This window comes from Suncus etruscus, chromosome 6, assembly GCF_024139225.1.
Source record: "Suncus etruscus isolate mSunEtr1 chromosome 6, mSunEtr1.pri.cur, whole genome shotgun sequence".
Lineage (NCBI taxonomy): Eukaryota > Metazoa > Chordata > Mammalia > Eulipotyphla > Soricidae > Suncus > Suncus etruscus.
The window spans coordinates 23548091-23566569 of record NC_064853.1 but is presented as its reverse complement, the minus strand read 5'-3'; the positions used below and the strand labels follow the sequence as shown (position 1 = coordinate 23566569).

Genomic DNA, 18479 nt, shown 5'->3' with positions numbered 1-18479 from the left:
TGATGCTGATCCCTGCCACACCCCTTGGTGCCCCACCCCAAGTGGCAGAGCCTCTTGGAACACCAGTTCCATGGAGCCCAAGCTCAGCCCCTGGGATGCGTGAAAGGGGTCACCCTGACCTGGTGGGGTGGGGTTGGAGTCTCAGCCGATGCAAAAGTACCCAGCCCTTCTTTGTGTCCCTGATGTCCCGACATGCCCCCATCACCCCTGTATGCAGCGGCCCCTTGCAAGGGGGAGGCCTGCAGAGGAGCAGTGAGGGAAGAGCATAGAGTCTGTGTGAGCCACTACAGGCCTCGGGATGATGAGGTTTGTTTGTGTGAGACAGCTAGGTGTATGCACTCCATGTCAGGACTGCAAGGCATCCCTGTCTTAGCAGAAGACCTCCGGCTGCCAGGCTCCTCTGGGAGCTGGGTTGAGGGGTGTTTGTTCTGGCTCCCTTCTGGGGGATGGCTTCTGCCTCTGCCATACTAAGGTGCTTATTTGGGGAGCATCCTGGGGGGGTCCAAGGCTCTGCTCACTTCCCCTGTGACCCTGCTTATGTGTAGGAGGTGGGTGCTGAACCTCATCTTTGATTTGCAGGGTTCGGAGTGGGGTGTTGGATGCGTGGAACCTGCTAAGGACCCGCAGGCCGAGCTGCCTGGTGCCCCCTCCACTTCACAGCAGTGGATGACCACTGAAGTGGAAGGAAAAAGCCCTGAGAGTGAGGGACTCTTACAGTTGTGACAGGACTCCAGAGGTTGGGGTTCTGCTGGCTTAGGGATCTCCCCAGAAGACAGGCTCTGGTGCAGGGACCATGGACATGGTCCAAGCGGGGCCCATTTCTCGCCTCTCAGGTGACTGGCAGAGATGAGCTGGTCCCCAGCCTGACCGCCTCTGTCCTCTGTCTGAGACCACAGCCCATGCAGCGGGGCCCATGCTGACTCCTTGCTGCCGATCCCACTCAGTCACTTGTGGGGCTCTGTGAGGTCCCTTCTGGGTCAACTGGAGATAGTAGGGAGCAGGTGTGCAGAAGTTTTCTCCAGGAAGAAGGGGCTGCAGCCTCCTCAAGGTTTGGGGAGCAAGGGTGCCTTTCCTTTGGCTCTCATTGTTCTAGCCAAGACTAGGCCGCCAACTGGTTCTGAACCACCCAGAGCCCTGGCTTGGGCCCCCTGCATCTCCTTTATGAACTGAATTCCCTGGGGTTCCCCCTGCTTGGTTGGTCACTGTGGGAGCCTGCAGTCTCCCAGCCTGGGGGTCTGCAGACTCAGCCTGGGCCACCCCAGGATTCTGGCTCTAGCCCCAGGCTCCAGAGGGGGGTACCCATCAGTAGTCCTGCACACCCACCTGGCAAGGTGGCAGGATTCTGGAAGTTTCCACTCTCAGGAGGCTCAGCCTGCTGAGCTAGTCCCTGCTTTGAGGGGGAGGAGAGTAGCCTCTGGTCACAATCCTGGGCTCTTGGACCATTTGCTATGACCATAGGCATGTCACGGCTTCCCTGGACGCTGTCTCCTTACTCTGGATGACTAGATTCCACTAATAGCCTCTGTTCTGTGCCAGGTGCCCCATGCCCTGGGGACACTGAGCTGCCAACCATAGGATGCTGGATGCAGCACCTTGCTGTGTGACTTGGGCAAGTCACCACCCCTCTCTGAGTCCTAGACTCCCACTGCTCAGCATGGAGAATGAAGCCTGCATCTCTGGCTGCAGTGTAGGAGAAGCACTAGACTGGTGGCATGTGGGAGGAGTGCCAAGCTCTGCCCCTGCCTTCCCTCTCTGACTTTAGTTTTTGCCCTTGAACGGGGGGTATGAGCCCTACTGTAGACAGGACAAAGGGTGCAGGGAGTTCACGGGGTGCAGATACCTGAGGAGCCCACAGCAGGGGGAGAGGGCAGGTCAGGCCCACATGGAGTGCCAGCTGCAGGCCAGGATGGGAGAGTGCTGAGCAGGGAATACTGTAGGGCACATTGAGAGTTTCACTAGGGGAGAATGAGGTGGGCGGCAGCTTGGACATAGGTTGAGAGCCCCGGGCCATACCCCCAGGTCAAGGCTGGAAGCTAGAGACAGGAACATGTAAGGAACTGAGGCTGAGACAGGCTGTGAATACCAGCCTGGTTCACAGAGAAACCTCCGTTGGTTGGCTGGCAAGGACAATGCCAGTTTCCATGGCAGGAAGACTCTAAGAGTCCCAGAGATGAGCGATGCCAGCCAGTGGAGGGGGACCCAAACCAGACAGATCAGGGAAGAAGTTCCCACGAGGAAGAGTTGAGCCACCCCAGGAATGCTCAGAGGCACACACAGTACAAGCGACCTGTGTCCTCCACAACAGAGGCAGCATTTTGTGAAGACCAAGATTGCAGGTGGTGTTGACAGAATGTAGAGGAAGGGGCAGATGGAGGGGGGCAGAAATAGCACCAGCCTCTGTGGGGGCCGATCTGATAAAGCGAGAGAAGAGGTCCAAGGGCAAGGTGAGCCTTGGATGGTGGGGCTCTCCTGGAGAAAGAGCAGCCTCCATCGTGGTGGTTCCATGAAAAAGAAAGATGAGGGGATCAGCAGAAGGGGATGGAAACAGCCTCGCAGCTCTACTCAGGGATGGTGCGACTCTTGAAGGGTGTGAAGAGACAAAATCAAAACACATGCTGGGCCTTACCCCTGTCCCTCGGGCCTGGACCTCAGTCCAGCTCTTCTCAGGGGTAGCAGAGATGCCAGTCAAGATTCCCCACTTAGAAGTATTGGTGTCTCTGGGAGAGTTGGGAATGATGTGGTGTACAAGGACTAAACCCAGGGCTCAGCAAGCAACACAGGCTCCAGCCTTTCAAGTCTTCTTCCGCCATATTTGTGCATTTCTGTGATCACTTCCCGTGATTCCAGGAGAGCTGTTCTCTGAAAGGCTCTTCACCGCATGTTCTGTCATTGTTGGTCCTCAGTCTCATTCAGCTCCTGCAGCCCTGAGGGCTCTCCAGTGATACCCTTAGACTTGTTTATCTCTTTTCTATATATTTTCAACTGTAGGACAGAGCATATGACAGAGATCCTTAAAAGTGTTGTCAGTGTCCAATTCAGTGAATCAGGGTCTCTCTGCAGAGGAAGCATCACTAGGAATCCAGGAAAGTTCTTATCTTCCCAAACTCAAACTCTCCACCTTAGAACTAGAACCACCTCCACCTCCCCCATCTTCCAGCAACCACCCTTCTATGAACTTCCTTTAAAACAACAAAACCTCCCACCTATTCTTTGGACCATATATTCCTTGACGTGGGAAGATGTTCAAGACAGTTCAAGACTGGAGCGATGGTACAATGAGGAGAGCACTTGGCTTTCACAAAGCTGACCTGGGTTCCATCCCTGGCATCTCATGTGGTGCATTTAGCTCTGCCAAGTATGATTCCTGAATGCAGAGCCAGGAGTAATCCCTGAGCACTGCTGGGTGTGGCCCAAAACCAATTATATAAAAAATTAGGGTTAAGATATGATACATTATGTAGCAGAAAGCAGTCAATGTTGTTACTGCCCTCCCATCTTAATTTTGTTTGGAGGTTTCACATCCCAATTCCCAGTGGTCACTTGCGACCATCTTATTCTTTTTTTAAAAAAATACTTCTAAAAATTAAATCATAATATACACAGCTACAAAGTTGTTCAAGATTCAGTTTCAGTCATACAACGTCCAACACCAATATTGTATTCTTCAACAAAAGTTCTGGTCAGTGAAGCCTGAAAAGTTGTTGGGGGTCACTTCTGCAAAAAAAAAAGTTTGCTTTCTTAATGATCAAGGCAGGCACGATTAACTTTGCTAACATTGAATACAGATGCAGCAGCTGGTGCCGCAGCAGCTATTTTACCACCATAAGGGAAACGATTAAATCACAGAGACTGTGGGCTTGTGGTTGGTGAGCCAAAGTCAGAAACCCCCATCTTCTATGGAAAACACTGTGCACTTGCTTTAACTCCTGTGGAAATGACTGTACTTATTGCTGAACTTCCAGCAGAAAAGAATATGATTCCTTATATCTCAGTGTGCATGGAGAATGTCAACAATTAAAATGATTATCTTTAATGGGATTCTCTTTCATTGAAAGTTTATAAATATCAGTGTGAAAATAACTTATGTTCAGTTGTTTCACAAAGGGCTAGAAGGGGCCCAGATTCGGTCCCTTACATGGATCCTACAAGCACGGTTGGGGAGAGACTTCCATGTAACCTCGGGGCACTGCTGAGGGTGGCTCCCAAATGAATTAACAAACTGCTGGGTTTCCAGGAAGTTCTCATACCTCCTGAGGATACCCACAGTGTGTGCTGGGGAACATTCCAACACCGAGAGGGCAGCTACACCAGCCCATGAAGCGTTCAACCAGACAGAGCGTGAATCCAGATTTTGGAGGGGACTGGACAGGTGTTGAGGTCACTGGGGAGCCTGCAATAGAGGCCTCGTGTTGGAGGAGAGGCCAGGCAGGCAGGGGTCAGTGTCTCTGGATGCTGATTTGTGCCCTCCTGTACCTCTTGCCATCCCCACCATCTTCATTTCTCCTGATGGACTTGGAGGCCAGACTCTGGTTGCTGACCCCAGGGATGTGTCTTATCTAGCCATACAGGCAGGCTGCCCACAGTATGGAGGAGGCCCCAGGGAAGGGGGTGCTGGGCTGAGGGTCACAGGCAGGGCTTAGGTGGGGCTCAGGTGAGGCTCAGGCGAGGCCCCACCTGGACTGTCCACAAACACAGGCTCAGACCCAGCAGGCTGTTATCTTTTCCCTCAACAAACCAGGGATTATCTTCTGAAAGTGACTCTGGGGAGATCGAGGAGGCTCATGGGACTGGAACCAGGAGCACTGGCACAGGTTCTATTGGGGCTGGGAGGACACAGTCCATCAGGGTGCCTGTGCACATCTCACCATTGGGGACATAGCTGAGCTGGAGCCCGAGTCCTCCATTCCTGGTCATTCCCTGTCCTCTCACTAGTCCCCTCTCATGTCCCCTTGTCCAGTCCTATTGTCCCTTCCTGGGGGACAGGCCAGATGGAGCAGCCATGCCAGCCTCTCTTGCTCTACACCAGGGATAGGACAATGGTGCCAGCTGCCAAGCCTGTCCCAGTTCTCCCCATACACTGGGTGTGGGGTTGTTAAAGTATTGGGGTATCAGGGGTTGTTGGCTATTAGTGTGTTGGAGTGTCAGGGTGTCCGGGTGCCTATTCATCTCACCCCTTTCCCTGGGATGTACGGTTGACCTTCCCTGCCTGGGTTTTTGTTGTTGGTTTCATTGTTTGGTTTCTGGATCACCCCTGCTGTGTTCAGGACTTCCTGGGGGGTGTCCATGGGTCTTTTTGAGGTGGCAGGGATTAGGCCTAGGTGAGCCACTGCTTGACAATTGCTTTAGGGCTGTCCTATCTCTCTGGCCCCAGAGTTTCCCTTTCTGGGGAGGGAGAGCAAGATCTGAAACCTTATCCCTTGTGGGGTCTACCTAGGCCTCAGTTTCCCAACCCTACATAGGACCACCAGCTTCACCTGCCTCTTCTGGGGCTGATGTGTATGCCCATGCAATCATGTGTGTGTGTCCACGTTTGTGTGTGTGTGTGTGTGTATGTGTGTGTGTGTGTGTGTCTGTGTGTGTCTGTGTACATGCACAGGGAGGGTTAACCTGACCATCACCTTCTGGACTCCTAGCTTTACCTGCAGCTGCCTTGCCTGTACCACTAATGTCCTCACCCCTGATGCCAACCCACAGGGGATGGAAAGGTTTTGTCCTGGGGGCGAGGGCTCTGGAACTTTCCCCCTGGCCCCAGGGCATGGCTGCTTCCCTTTCATCCTTGACTTGGGGACCCTGGATGCAGCCCTGGGGATGTTTGGTTCCACATCACCAATGAGTGACACAGTTGGGTATTTGTGTGTAGGAGGGACTGTCACCTGCCCCCTCACAGCCTTGTCTCTGCCCCTCCCTCCACACCTGGCTAATGTGCTGAGTCCCTTTGTGCATGTGATGAAACTAAAAAATACTTTTCAAACCTTTTCTTTCCTCTGGTCTCATCTCCCTTGCTGAACCACTCCACTGAAAATGGGAAAGGGATCACACCTGTGTTTTAGGGGGCAGCGCCAGAATCAGAAGTGTAGTTTAGGTGCAGGACCTATCCTGGCCTGCCTGTTCTGGAAGGTAGCTGCAGGATATGTAAATTATCAAATGAAGGAGGCATTTCCAGAAGGAATATATGGTTAGGTCAGTCCCCCAATAGCTGGGAAACAGTTGGGCCATGTGGACCACTTTGGGGACTCAAACTGTGCTTCCCTGCTTTGGGCTGCCTCTGAAGCCCTCAGCAAAGAAGCTGCAACAACGAAGGTGGAAGGCAGGTGCATGGGGAATGTTGGGGAAATTCTCTATGTGTGAGAAACCAAGAAGATAGTGCTGTGTGTTGGGAGAACACACAGCAGAGCCTGTGCTGAAAACACTGGGCCTGAACAAAGACCCTTGTCTTGTGTATAGAGCATTTGATGGGGGCATCTTCCTGCCACTGGGGATGGAACAGAAGCACTGATTCCCAAGCACATAATTTGCAAAGCAGGGTTGGAGCCAAATAAAGGGCACTTGGCACATTATGAGGACGTACAGGTTACCAGCCGCACAGCCAGAGTCAGGTCATCCACACAGCCCTAATGTAGCCTTGGTTATGTCAGAGTGCCCAGTTTCGGCTGCCCCTGGCAGTTCCTGCTCTGAGTTAGCCTGTGTGAAATGTGACAGGTCTGTTTCACTTATCCCCATGGTCTCTAGTGATCCCCATCACTGGAGGAAGAGGCACTTCTCCTGGGGCTCTTTGGCACCCAGTTCTGATGCAAGGGTGCCTCGGTCATTCCTAGAGAAAACAATTGAGGGTTGAGCAGGCTGAGGGCCAGTGTCATTCCCAGGGGTCCTCGGGGGGTCCATATGTGGTACCAAGGATTAAACATGGGGTTGACCCCATGCCAACTGACCATGCCAGGCCAGTGCCCTGCCCACTACACTGTCCTTCTGACCTGACCACACTCTTTAAAGGGCCACCCCAAGGCTGCCCCCTTTCTGGACACTGTCTTTCCCCTCACCCTCATTTGCTGGGAACAAGGCTGGGATTGGGGTCATCTATCCGGTTCTTGAATAAGCTCAAGAGCTGAACAGGACCCACGCTGGGAAACTACGGGGAGGGGTAGACATGTGTATATGACCAGAGGCCAGCAGACTTGGGTGGACAGATAGGCCTATGAGAGGGGAAGAGTTTGTTTCTAGGCGGGACTGTAATGGCATAGACTCCCCTTCACATAGATCCCCCTTTCAGGTCTGTGGAAGTCAGAGTAGAAAGAGATGGGCGTTCTGGGGGTGTGAGGACCCATTGGAGTGCTGGGGAAGGCCACACCCCACCTGGAGGATTGGATAGCATAGGCAAAGGCTCCTGGAGGGAGTAAGCCTGGAGAAGACCTCGTGGGGTAGGGGAAGCATTTCAGGAGCTCAGGTGGGGACCCTCTATTGCTTAGAACCTCCCAGTAGGTACACACACACACACACACACACACACACACACACACACACACACACACACACACACACACACACACACACATCCCACCACCACCAGTATGGTTTCTCCTTGGGAAATGTTAAAAAAAAAAAAAAAGGCTGGACAGTACAAGTACTTGCATGAAGTCAGCCATGGTTTGATCCCTGGAGCCCTGTATGGTTCCCTGAGCACTGAGCCAGGAGTAAACCCTGAATACTGCTAGGTGTGCTCCAAAAACAAAAGAGGAAGAAAGGAAGGAAGGAAGAATGAATGGAAGTGAGGAAGAAAGGAAGAAAAGAAGGAAGGGAGCAAAAAAGGAGGAAGGAAGGGAGGACAAAAGGAAGGATGGAAGTGAGGAAGGAAGGGAGGAAGAAAGGAAGGAAGAAAGGATTTAAGTGAGAAAGGAGGAAGGAAAGAAAAGAAGAAAGTATTTAAGTGAGAAAGGGAGGAAGAAAGGAAAGAAGGAAGGGAGAAAGAAAAGAAGGAAAGATGGAGGTGAGAAAGGAAGTGAGGAAGGAAAAAAGGAAGGAAGGATGGAAGTGAGGAAAGAAGAAAGAAAGGAAGGAAAGGAAAAAAAGGGAGGAAGGGAGGAAGAAAGGAAGGAAGGAAAAAAAGAAGAAAGGAGGGGCTGGAGAGATAGCATGGAGGTTAGGGCATTTGACTTGTATGCAGAAGGACGGTGGTTCAAATCCCGGCATCCCATATGGTCCTCCGAGCCTGCCAGGAGCGATTTCTGAGGTAGAGCCAGGAGTAACCCCTGAGCGCTGCTGGGTGTGACCCAAAAACAAAAACAATAAAAACAATAAAAACAAAAAAACAAAAAGAAAGAAAGAAAGAGAGAGAAAGAAAGGAAGGAAGAAAGGAAGGAAGGAAGGAAGGAAGGAAGGAAGAAAGAAAGAAAGAAAGAAAGAAAGAAAGAAAGAAAGAAAGAAAGAAAGAAAGAAAGAAAGAAAGAAAGAAAAGAAGAAAGGATAAAAGTAAGGAAGAAAGGGAGAAAAAGGAAGGAAGAAAAGTTTGTAAGGGAGGAAGGAAAGATGAAAGTGAGGTAGGAAGAAAGGGAGGCAGGAAGGGAGGAAGAATGGAAGTGAGGAAGGAAGAGATAGGATAGAGGAAGGAAGGAAAGAAGGGAGGAAGGGAGAAAGAATTAGCCTCTTTTTTGGTTTGTTTTTTGTTTGTTTGGGGAGCCACACCTGGCGGCGCTCAGGGGTTACTCCTGGCTCTGTACTCAGAAATCCCTTCTGGCTTAGGGGACCATATGGGATACCAGGGGATCCAACCCCTGTCAGTCCTGGGTCAACCGCGTGTAAGGCAAGCACTCTACCGCTGTGCCCCACAATTAGCCTCTTGTCCTGGTGTCCCATCACTGCTGACTACTTGTCACCTATCTAGCAAGAGCACAAATCCCAGCTGCCTCCCCAGGAAGCCCGCCTGGGTCCAGGCCCATCCACCATCTCCTTCCCAGGTGGCTTGTCTCTTGCACCACCTCTCCTCACCGAGGCCTAGGCTCTCTGCCCGCCTCCCAGTGGGTCCAGGGAACAGGCAGGCCTGAATCTTCCTGGGCAAATTCAGGCTGACGCCCCACGCAGGGTTCTGCCTCCCAGATACGCTGCTGCCTGGCGCCCTCTGTTGGGTCATCTGGGCAGAGCCTCGGCTCTGCAGCTTCTGGGAATTAGTTCTGGAGAATTTCTGGGCGAGTGTCCTCCCCAGCCCTCACCCCTGCCCAACCCCTCATTCTCCAGTTTCTCCCTCTCTTTGCCTGAAACCCTGATCCAGCAACCTTCTGCCCTCCTTCCCTCCGCCTTCTTCTCCCTTTTCCGAGGCCACGTGGAGAGTGGAAAAGAACCCCCTATTCTTCAGCAAACACCCCCCAATGCCTTCAGAGACTCAGAGCTCCAGAGTTGAAGCTGCCAGGACCCCATGCTGGAGCCTTAACGCCTGGCTTAAGGTGAGAGCTCAGCTGTGCTCCCCAAATTTTCTCACCCCCCTGTCCTTCCTCTGATCACCTCCCTCTCCTTTCCCAGCCCATTCCCAAGTCTCCCGCAAACACACTCTCCTGCCTTTCCACCTTGGCTTTTGCTCTCTGAGCTCCCAGGGACCCACAGCTGAGTCTTCCCCGCCTTTTCTCCTTCCACTCCCCTGCCCCTTGCTATGACTCAGGGCAACACCCGTCATCTTATAAGCACTGATGCTCAATGGGCAGTTCTGAGGCTTCTAGCTGCCACTTACCCCATCTACTTCCCACCTGCAGGGGCCCTGCCCCAGCTGAGGTGTTTCCCATCTATTGCTTAAGATGCATTCCAGGGCCTTCTATGTGCAAAGATGATGCTCTATCACTGAGCCACTTTTCAGGCCCCTCTACTTGTTTAGTTTTTATTTGGTGGGGGTCAGGGGTTCAGGAAAAGGGACAGAGGAGCCAGCTGAGGATATGTGGATATTGGCCAAAGGAGGCCAAGTAAGAGGCAGAAGTGGCCCTCAGCCATGTGGCAGATAAGGATGTGGTATAGTCTCTGTGGTGTGAACCGTGTCTGTGGGCCCAGATCTATCCAGACTCACTGAGAACTGGCCTCTGGCTAAGTAGTGGAGGACTCTCACAGCAGGGCTGCTGTCTGGGCCAAGATCTCACCTAGCACCAGCTCGGACTGATGTTCTGAGACTAATGATGGTCTTTAGCTCTTGGCTGCTGGACTGGCAGAGGGAACTTCAACATCTTGTGATAGGGTTTGAGGGATGTGCTGGATGTCCCGCTGGTCTGCCTTGTGGCCCTGGGCATAGTTCACATAAGCTGGGCCCATGGAAGCTACAGGCTCTGTGAGTGACCTGGAGACCTTGGAAATTGTTTATTATTTCTTTATCTCAATGATAGTGGACAGGCTTGGGCTGAGGAAGATGAATTTCCCTGCAGTGGCCGGTGAATGGGGCTGGAAAGTATTTCTGACTGAAGACCCATTTGTAGAGTGCACTAGAGTAGATAGAAGGAGATTTTTAATTAAACATTTTGTTTTTGTTTTTTGAACTACATCTGACTCTGTGCTCAAAACTCACTCCTGGCAAGCTCGGGGACCATATGGGATGCCGGGGATTGAGTCTGGGTCAGCCACATACATGGCAAATGCCCCACTCGCTATGCTATAGCTCCGACCCCTGATTTTTTTTTGGGGGGGGGGCACACCTGGCAATGCTCAGGGGTTACTCCTGGCTCCGCACTCAGAAACCGCTGAGGATTAAACCTCGGTTGGCTGTATGGAAAGTAAGTACTCTACCCACTTTATTATTGTTCAGGCCTGAGTGAAAGAGTTTGTAAGGGGCTTCTAGATGACATGTCATGACAGCTGAGGGAAACAGGGATCCTCTCCTTCCTTTGGGAGGAATTGGCCCCACACTTTATGGGGTGCATGGTTCTCACTGACAGGAATGCTTCCCTGATCTCTGGCCAATACTTGTGTAATTTCTTGGTACTTCCCAGTACCCCATCCTGCAGGGAGAGCTAAGCACAGCCTAGCAGTGTGTGTGTGTGTGTGTGTGTGTGTGTGTGTGTGTGTGTGTGTGTGTGTAATCAGTTCCTGTCCTACCGAGGGCGGATAAGGAGGTTGAAGCTGTGAGACCCTGCACCTTCTTTTGAGATCTTGCTTTTCGTTTTTGGATGTGTGTGTGTGTGTGTGTGTGTGTGTGTGTGTGTGTGTGTGTGTGATCAGTCCCTGTCCTACCGAGGGCAGATAAGGAGGTTGAAGCTGTGAGACCCTGCACCTTCTTTTGAGAGCTTGCTTTTCGTTTTTGGATCCCAAACAGTGCTCGGGGCCTCTCCTGGTAATATTTGGTTAGGCCAGTTGGTTCAGTACTCAGCCCAGCGATATGGAGTTGGTCGTACCAATTTTGCTGGGCCTTCAGAGTTACATCTGGACACGCTTGGGAACACGTGGCTTTGGGATCTGGATCCAGTCTGTGCTCCAACCCTTCTAAACATTTCCTTGGCCTCCAAGGTCTTGCTCTTTCTCTAGAAGAATCTCCACGTGCACTCCCAGATCCCCATTAGGACTCACCTCCTGGAAGTCAGATCATGCCCATTCCTGAAGCAGAGGTTGGTGGAGCAATCTTGGGAGTCCATGTGTGGCCTGTGTGCACTGATGGGCCTGCAGAGCCTATGCTTCAGTTCGGTGGCATCATGAGGCCCAGGCCCCCATGCACTTTCCCAACTGCAGCCACCCCACATTAGGGGAAGAAACGAAGTGTCCCAGTGCTTGCAGTCAGTGTTGAGGCTGTGGGTGCATATTTGGCTCCTGCAAAATTCCCCAAATTTCTGTGTCTTTTCAGACACCTCTGGAACTGTCCTTTCTTTAGAAGAGACATGCCCAGATGGTGCCCGATAGTACTGTCCATTGCCTCCCCTCCGTGAACTGGGTTTTGTAGCACCAGCTCAGGCACCGTGTTTACAATAGCACCAAGCTGCAGCAGAACCACCTGAGGGAGCACTAAGGACAGAGCAGGCCCCTAAACTCACTCTTGGGCAAAAGGTATTGGCCGTGCCACTTGTCAGGTTGAGGGTTGGGGGTGGTGTGGTATTGCATCCCTCCTCTGCTTTGCCTACATGCAGGCCTTTGATTTGGCCCTGCAAAAGGGCCTGTTTTGCTGGCTTATCAAAGAACACTGCATTCTCTAAATTGAGTATATAACATGAGGTTTGTAGAATTTTGGGGGAACCACACCCAGCAGTACTCAGGAGTTATTCTCAACTTTGTTCTTAGAAGTGATCCCTGCCAGTGATAGAGGAACCCTATATGTGGTTCAGGGGATTGAACCAGGGTTTGCTGCAAGCAAAGTAAGTGCCTAATCCTGTTTTTTTTTTTTTTTTTTTTTTTTTTTGAGACACACCTGATAGTTACTCATAGGCAGTGCTGAGATTTGAACTATTGCTAAGGTTGCAGCTGCATGGTAGGAAAGTGCCTCTTTCATATTCTCTGGTCCCATATGGTGACCCTCAAAGACTGTCATGGACAAGGCAGATAGATGCTCAAGGGATTGGAAAACATGAAAACATGCGGAGGCCGTGTTCAATAACTGGTGCCCCAAACTAAAATAAAACTCATGCTTCTTGTCTGAATGTGGTGCCCCGGGTGCTGTGGCTGAAGGCCCAGCTGTGACCCTATGGAGTCTGCTCAGCACTGTGTCTGGGAAGGCTGCTGTGGACCCAGGAAGGTTGCTATGTTTGGGAGGGATGTAATGTGTCCTGCAGTTTCCAGGCCCTCAAGCACTTAGGGATCATCCTAAAAGCTTGTCCCCTCAGAGCTTCAGGCACTGTCCCCTTTGGACACCCAATGACCTTTGTTCCTGCCAGTATCTGGGCTGTGTGTGCACGCAGTAGCAAAATGGACATCAGCCTTAGAAGTGAAGTCAGCAGCACCACTCAGGGAGCCACCCAGAAACTAGTCTGCATGTGTCCACAGGGATCTATGGGCCCTTGATGCTAGAAAACGCATGTGGGAATCTAGCTAGGGCACTTTGACTGCTGTACCAGGCTGGACAACTGTGCCCACATGGCAGTCAAGGGCCAGTTTGTCAACTGTCAGTTGGTGGCCTGCCCGACAGGTTGACAAGTAGGGTACTGAGATGGAGGCAGGGGTGTCTAACAGGTGGCATCAGCTGCCAGAGCAAGCAGTGCTGACACTGGGGACCCCAAAGTGAGCAGGCCACTTCTTACTTGCCCCACAGAAGCAGAGAATCATCTCATGCCGGCGCCCCGCATGTTCTGATGCCTGGGTAAGAATATGGGGGAGACTGCATTTTTGAAAAATTTATTTTATATCCTTAGAAGCTAAGATCTCTGCCAACACATTGACAGAGTCTGGAGCTAAGGTTTCCCCTAGATTTTGTTCCTTTCTTTCCAAACAAGGCTGTGTCCACAGAGGTAGCAGAGGGGAGTATCTGGTGACCACACACACATATCTCAGTGCTGGGAAATGGGATGGGGTGGATAGGGAGGAATGAGAACAAGGAGTTGGGGTCCCGGTGCTCTGGGTCCTGCTGTGATTGGTCCGAGCTGCCGGCAACTGTGTGTGAACTCCCAGGAAGTCAGGGCCTGGCACAGCCATTTCCTTTCCCAGTACGCAGACTTGGCTGTTCTAGAAGGCCCATGGAGGTGGCTTTGAGTGGCACACCAGTACTATTAGTCACGAGATTTCTACTCAATTTTAAAAGATTTATAAAAACATCTTCACCCCAAAAATTGGCAGTAGAAGAAACAACTCTTGCAAGGCCCATTGTTATTGCACTTGGACTGCAACGAAAGTCATCAGTCATCAGCAGGTTCACAGGCTGCGGTGGCAGAAAATCCAGTGGTTCCCAGCAAAGGAAAGTGATGCTCGCCGCAGTGATGAAGGAAGCAAAGTTACTCAGAGCATCAGGCAGAGCTGGCAGCACCGGGTGCTCCTGCTGTGGCTTGCCCCGAGGACTGCAGGGACCAGGGGTTTGAGGGAAGGTCCGTTTCCACAGGAAATAAGGGGGCTCGAGGTGGCCGTCTCACACCGGAATGGGGGCTCCTGAGTGTGCAATCGCCAGTGATGATCACCTCCTGTCTCATCACCAGCACACATGATCCTGCCGTGAAGATGGGAGTGGGGGCACTGGGCAGACAAGGGGTGTCCGTGTATGCAAGACTGGTTTCAAGTATCACATTCCAAACCACAGGAATAAGAGCCATATACAATGGGCCAATAGTTTTTGAGGGATACAAGTATTGGAAGGAGTCCCAGATGGAGTCCATCTGTGGGTGTAGAGGGGGGCGGGCATGGAACAAACACAGCTGGAGAAGGGGCACCTTGTCATGTGCCCGCATAAAATGCAAAAGCAACCAAAAAGGCACTTGGGAGCCGGCCATGCCTCTCAGGCACCATGTCTGACAGCGGTGGCCTGGCACTCCCTAAGGCTTCCTTAGCTCTGTGCAAGGTGGATGGAACGTCAGGCCAAGCACGCAGCTACAGCAAAACAGGGCTGACAGACATAGGGCAACTCAACATGAAACATATGGAATACATGCACTATGTTGGCACGTGCCCACCCCTGCACCCAAGGTCTGGCATCTACCCTGAGGAGTGTATTACGGGGGAAAACAGAAGGAATAAATGGATTGTGTGGTTCAACTGCTTTCTAGAACTTTCTGGGAGAATAAATCTTGCCCCTAACTTTTTGGTATTACCTAGTTACGTAAAGAGAAAGCCAGCCTTGGATTCCTTCTGTGTTAAAGTCACCAGAAAACTCACAGCAGTGACTCCCAATCACTGAAATTCATACGAGATTTGCCACATTGAAGACTGTTGAAATTATGTTCCAAGTAAAGATAAATGATTGCAGATCACAGGCTTTAAGACTACAGTTTATTCAATATGTCTCCAAGCATTAAAAGATGATTTGATGAAGGTCAAACTTAGTGAAGTGGTTTCTTAAAGTGCTTTTATTTTGTTGTTCTATAAAATGTGTTGGGAGCAACTTCGTTTCTTTAGGAACTGACGTCCAAGAATGCACCCCTGAACTCTGAAGAACACAGTGGCTTCGTTTTTTTTCTTTTAAATGGCTCTTTTCAGTCTTATATAATATCAGAAAAATACCTAAAAAGAGCTCAGTAATTTCCCACTGATCTGGTTAACATTCACCCAGATCCAAGTTTGTGCCCAGGCTTTTCACCTAGACCCTCTGAGATTCTATACAAAGGGAGGACATATTAAATACAAAGGTCTGCATAAACGAAATCCTTTGACTACTATTTTACCAATGAAAAGGAGTTTGACCAACGAATCTTTACATCATCTGAAGTCTGATATTCTTAGGCAATGTTACAGAAATATTAAAAATTTCCCCACATATCGAAAAGGCAGCTTGTTTTTTTTCTTTTTTTCCTTTTTTTTTTTTTAAATATAAAACAAAGGGATTTCTTTTGTAGCATCAGAGAAATGCAAACAGCTTTACCCTAACTCTTGTAGGTTCATGACAAGTCCTGCCACCAACTTTCCTCCCTAAAACCTCCACGGAAATGTGATCATGTCAGGATTGTGTCCCGCAACAGCGGGCCCCAGGCCAGAGTTCCGCTGCCCAGTGTGCCTAGCTCGCAGAGCCCACACACACACCCCAACCCCTGAAAGCAACCCCTGGCTCTTGGGCTCTCACGGGCCAAGTCTGCAGAGTTGGCTGTGTGATGCGTGGTGGGCGTGAGGAGAGAATTTCCAACAGGGTGCAGGGCGCTCGAGACTGTGACACCGATCCCCCCTCAGGGGTGATTGGTTTGTTTCTAGGGGTCCACGGTCGTCCAGGTCAGCATCCTCCAACTCGCCCGATCATCATGGGGGATTCGGAGCCCTCGCCTGAGGATGAGAGGGGAAAGAGAATACTGGCAGTGAGCTCCCTAGGAGACGTTCTCTCAGCTCCACTGACAGCACTCTCAGAGACAGACCTTCACGAGGAGCTTGGGGCTGACGCTGCCCGAAAAATTCCTCATCATGGGAGGACTCACCAACAGTCACCTGCTCCAGTGCCCACCCTGTAGGGACCACTCCTGGGCTGAATGTGCCATGGCAGAGGACACCAGCTCTGCTTAGCACTAAGCCTAATTCTCTGCCCTGGCTGCTCCCCTCCGGCTGAGCCTGGACTGAGCTGGGTGGATATGGGATGGAGGGACGAACAGGGCAAGTCTGAGGAGGGGTTGAGAACAGCACGGCAGAGTGGCAGAAGGGCCTGTTTCCAGGCTGTAGCAGGGCAGGGCTGCAGAGAACTTGCCTGTACCTGAAGGTGGAGAGATTGGGGGGGGGGGGGAATAGAAGGCTGTTGAAGTCTTGATGGCCAGAGGAGAAGCAAAAAGAGGGGTTGGGGGAGGCCTGTCCTACACTGATGCAGATCATCAGGGAACTTGTGATGGTGGGGCCTTGGGCATGCTCATGTGGCACAGAGCAGGCAATACTCAGAGGTGCAGGGGTAGAGGTGTGCCACTGAGCTGTGGGCCTGGGACGACAGCCATCTCCAAGGAGGAGTGAGACTCTCAGAGTGAGGCTATCTCTTCCTGGGTACATGCCCGGGTGGTACCCACCTGCTGTAAATGCCTCTCCCCATTCTCGTTGGCAGGGCTGCTCTCGGACCCGTTGCTGCTTCCTGACTGCTCCTTCTCATTCAGCAAAGCAGTGGCATATGCCAGCGTGTCCTGCAGGGGATTAGAACACAGGAAAGGTGAGGGGGCACAGTGGAAACACACTTTGCACTTAGCGGGAGAACTGGGGAGTCTGAGTGCAGCAGGGGGACCCTCTGCAGGACTTTCCTTCCAGTAAAGAATCTGCAAATGACACCAATGTGCTAGCTGCTCCCCTACCGAAAAAAGTAAAGTTTCTCTTGCCATCTTCTCTACCTTCATTCTAAGGACTCATCAGAGAAGTCCTTCTCTGGTGCTGAGAAGCTCACAAGCCAAAGTCAACATGTACCTGAGCAGAAATGGTTCGCTGAAATGTTTTTCCAGTTGATGTTTCGTTCGAGATGTTACTCTGGGGTGTCCAATAGTGTTCTGACATCTGAAATGAAAGGTCACACATGCCACTGCAAGTCCCCAATTCCTCCTATAAGTCTCTGAACAGCCTGAATTTCCCCAGATCTATCTGATAAAGATAAAAAGAGATGTCACTTTCCTTTCCTTTTTTAAACTTTATTGATTGATTAGATTCATTGGTTTCTAGGCCACACCAACCGGCGCCAGGGGTTATTCCTGGTTCTGCAATCAGAAATCGCCTCTGGCATGCTGGGGAACCATATGGGATGCCAGGAATCGAACCGGGTTCTTCCTGGGTCTGCCGCATGCAAGGCAAATGTTCTACCGCTGTGCTCTCTCCAGTCCCCTGCTACTTTCCTTTTTTTTTTTTTTTTTGGTTTTGGGCCACACCTGGCAATGCTCAGGGGTTACTCCTGGCTGTCTGCTCAGAAATAGCTCCTGGCATGGGGGACCATATGGGACAACAGGATTCGAACCAACCACCTTAGGTCCTGGATCGGCTGCTTGCAAGGCAAATGCCGCTGTGCTATTTCTCCAGGCCTGCTACTTTCCTTTTCAACAGCTCATAGAATCCCATTTCTTAGCACTGAGGACCCCTTCCTTTTTACCAGTATGTAAACACAGATGTTAAGACACAGTTTCAACATACAAAATTAGGAATCAACTGTATTTAATTATATATAAAGTCCCCAATTACTCTAAAGCTCAATATCTGAATACATGAATAAACATTCACATTTGGATGAAACTGTGCAGTTAGCAATGTCAAAGTGAGCAAAATTCGAGATTCATACCTTCTTCTGCAGCCACATGAACAGCCCAGCTCCAGTGATGGGAATTCTCCTTGAAGTATTTCTTAGCAGCAGGACACCTGGGTTTGGAAGGGAGGTTGAAGGGGCCACGCACTTCTCTGTAAGCCTGAAAGTATCTTTCTATTTTGAAAATACACAGCGCTACTTGGATAAAAATTCAATTGTCCTGAGTTACTGTGGACAGGGAATAATTCATTCACCTTAGACTTCAAAAGATAATAACAAATTAATCTATGGTGAAAAAGAACCTCCTCTGCTTTCCTTTCTGTGCCTATTTTCTGAACCAGAAAGTTGTGCTCTGTGTTGAGAGGCTGTGCTGGTGATGACACTGGCCCTGACGTGTCTAACATGGTGTGTGGAAGCTGGGAATGCTGGGCACCATGGCTCAGCTGGCATCATGCACACACCCATGGCACCACCATCCATAGGCGAATACTTCTGCTGCCAACATCAAGCACAGCACAGTTCGTGGACACCTGAGGCAGGAGGATGCCCATCATCACACGTATCTTCCGGAAAACTCAGGCTACGTGGGAATATGGACTTTGACTGATACTATGTTGAGGACTCTCAAATCAAATAGAACACACCCGGGCGTGCTCAGGGAAGATTCTTGACTCTGTGCTCTAGATCACCCCCTGGTTGTGTTCAGAGGAGTACATACAGTACC

At 50.9% G+C, this 18479-nt stretch overlaps 1 protein-coding gene across 1 annotated transcript in view; it reads right to left on the bottom strand.

Moving 5' to 3' along the window:
- Positions 1-15781: 15781 nt before the first annotated feature.
- USP24 (ubiquitin specific peptidase 24) overlaps positions 15782-18479 on the bottom strand; it is a 140153-nt gene continuing 137455 nt past the window's right edge. The window contains 5 exon segments of the mRNA XM_049775466.1: positions 15782-15826; positions 16551-16661; positions 16936-17022; positions 17792-17809; positions 17811-17868. Coding sequence (XP_049631423.1) covers positions 15782-15826; positions 16551-16661; positions 16936-17022; positions 17792-17809; positions 17811-17868 — 319 coding nt within the window.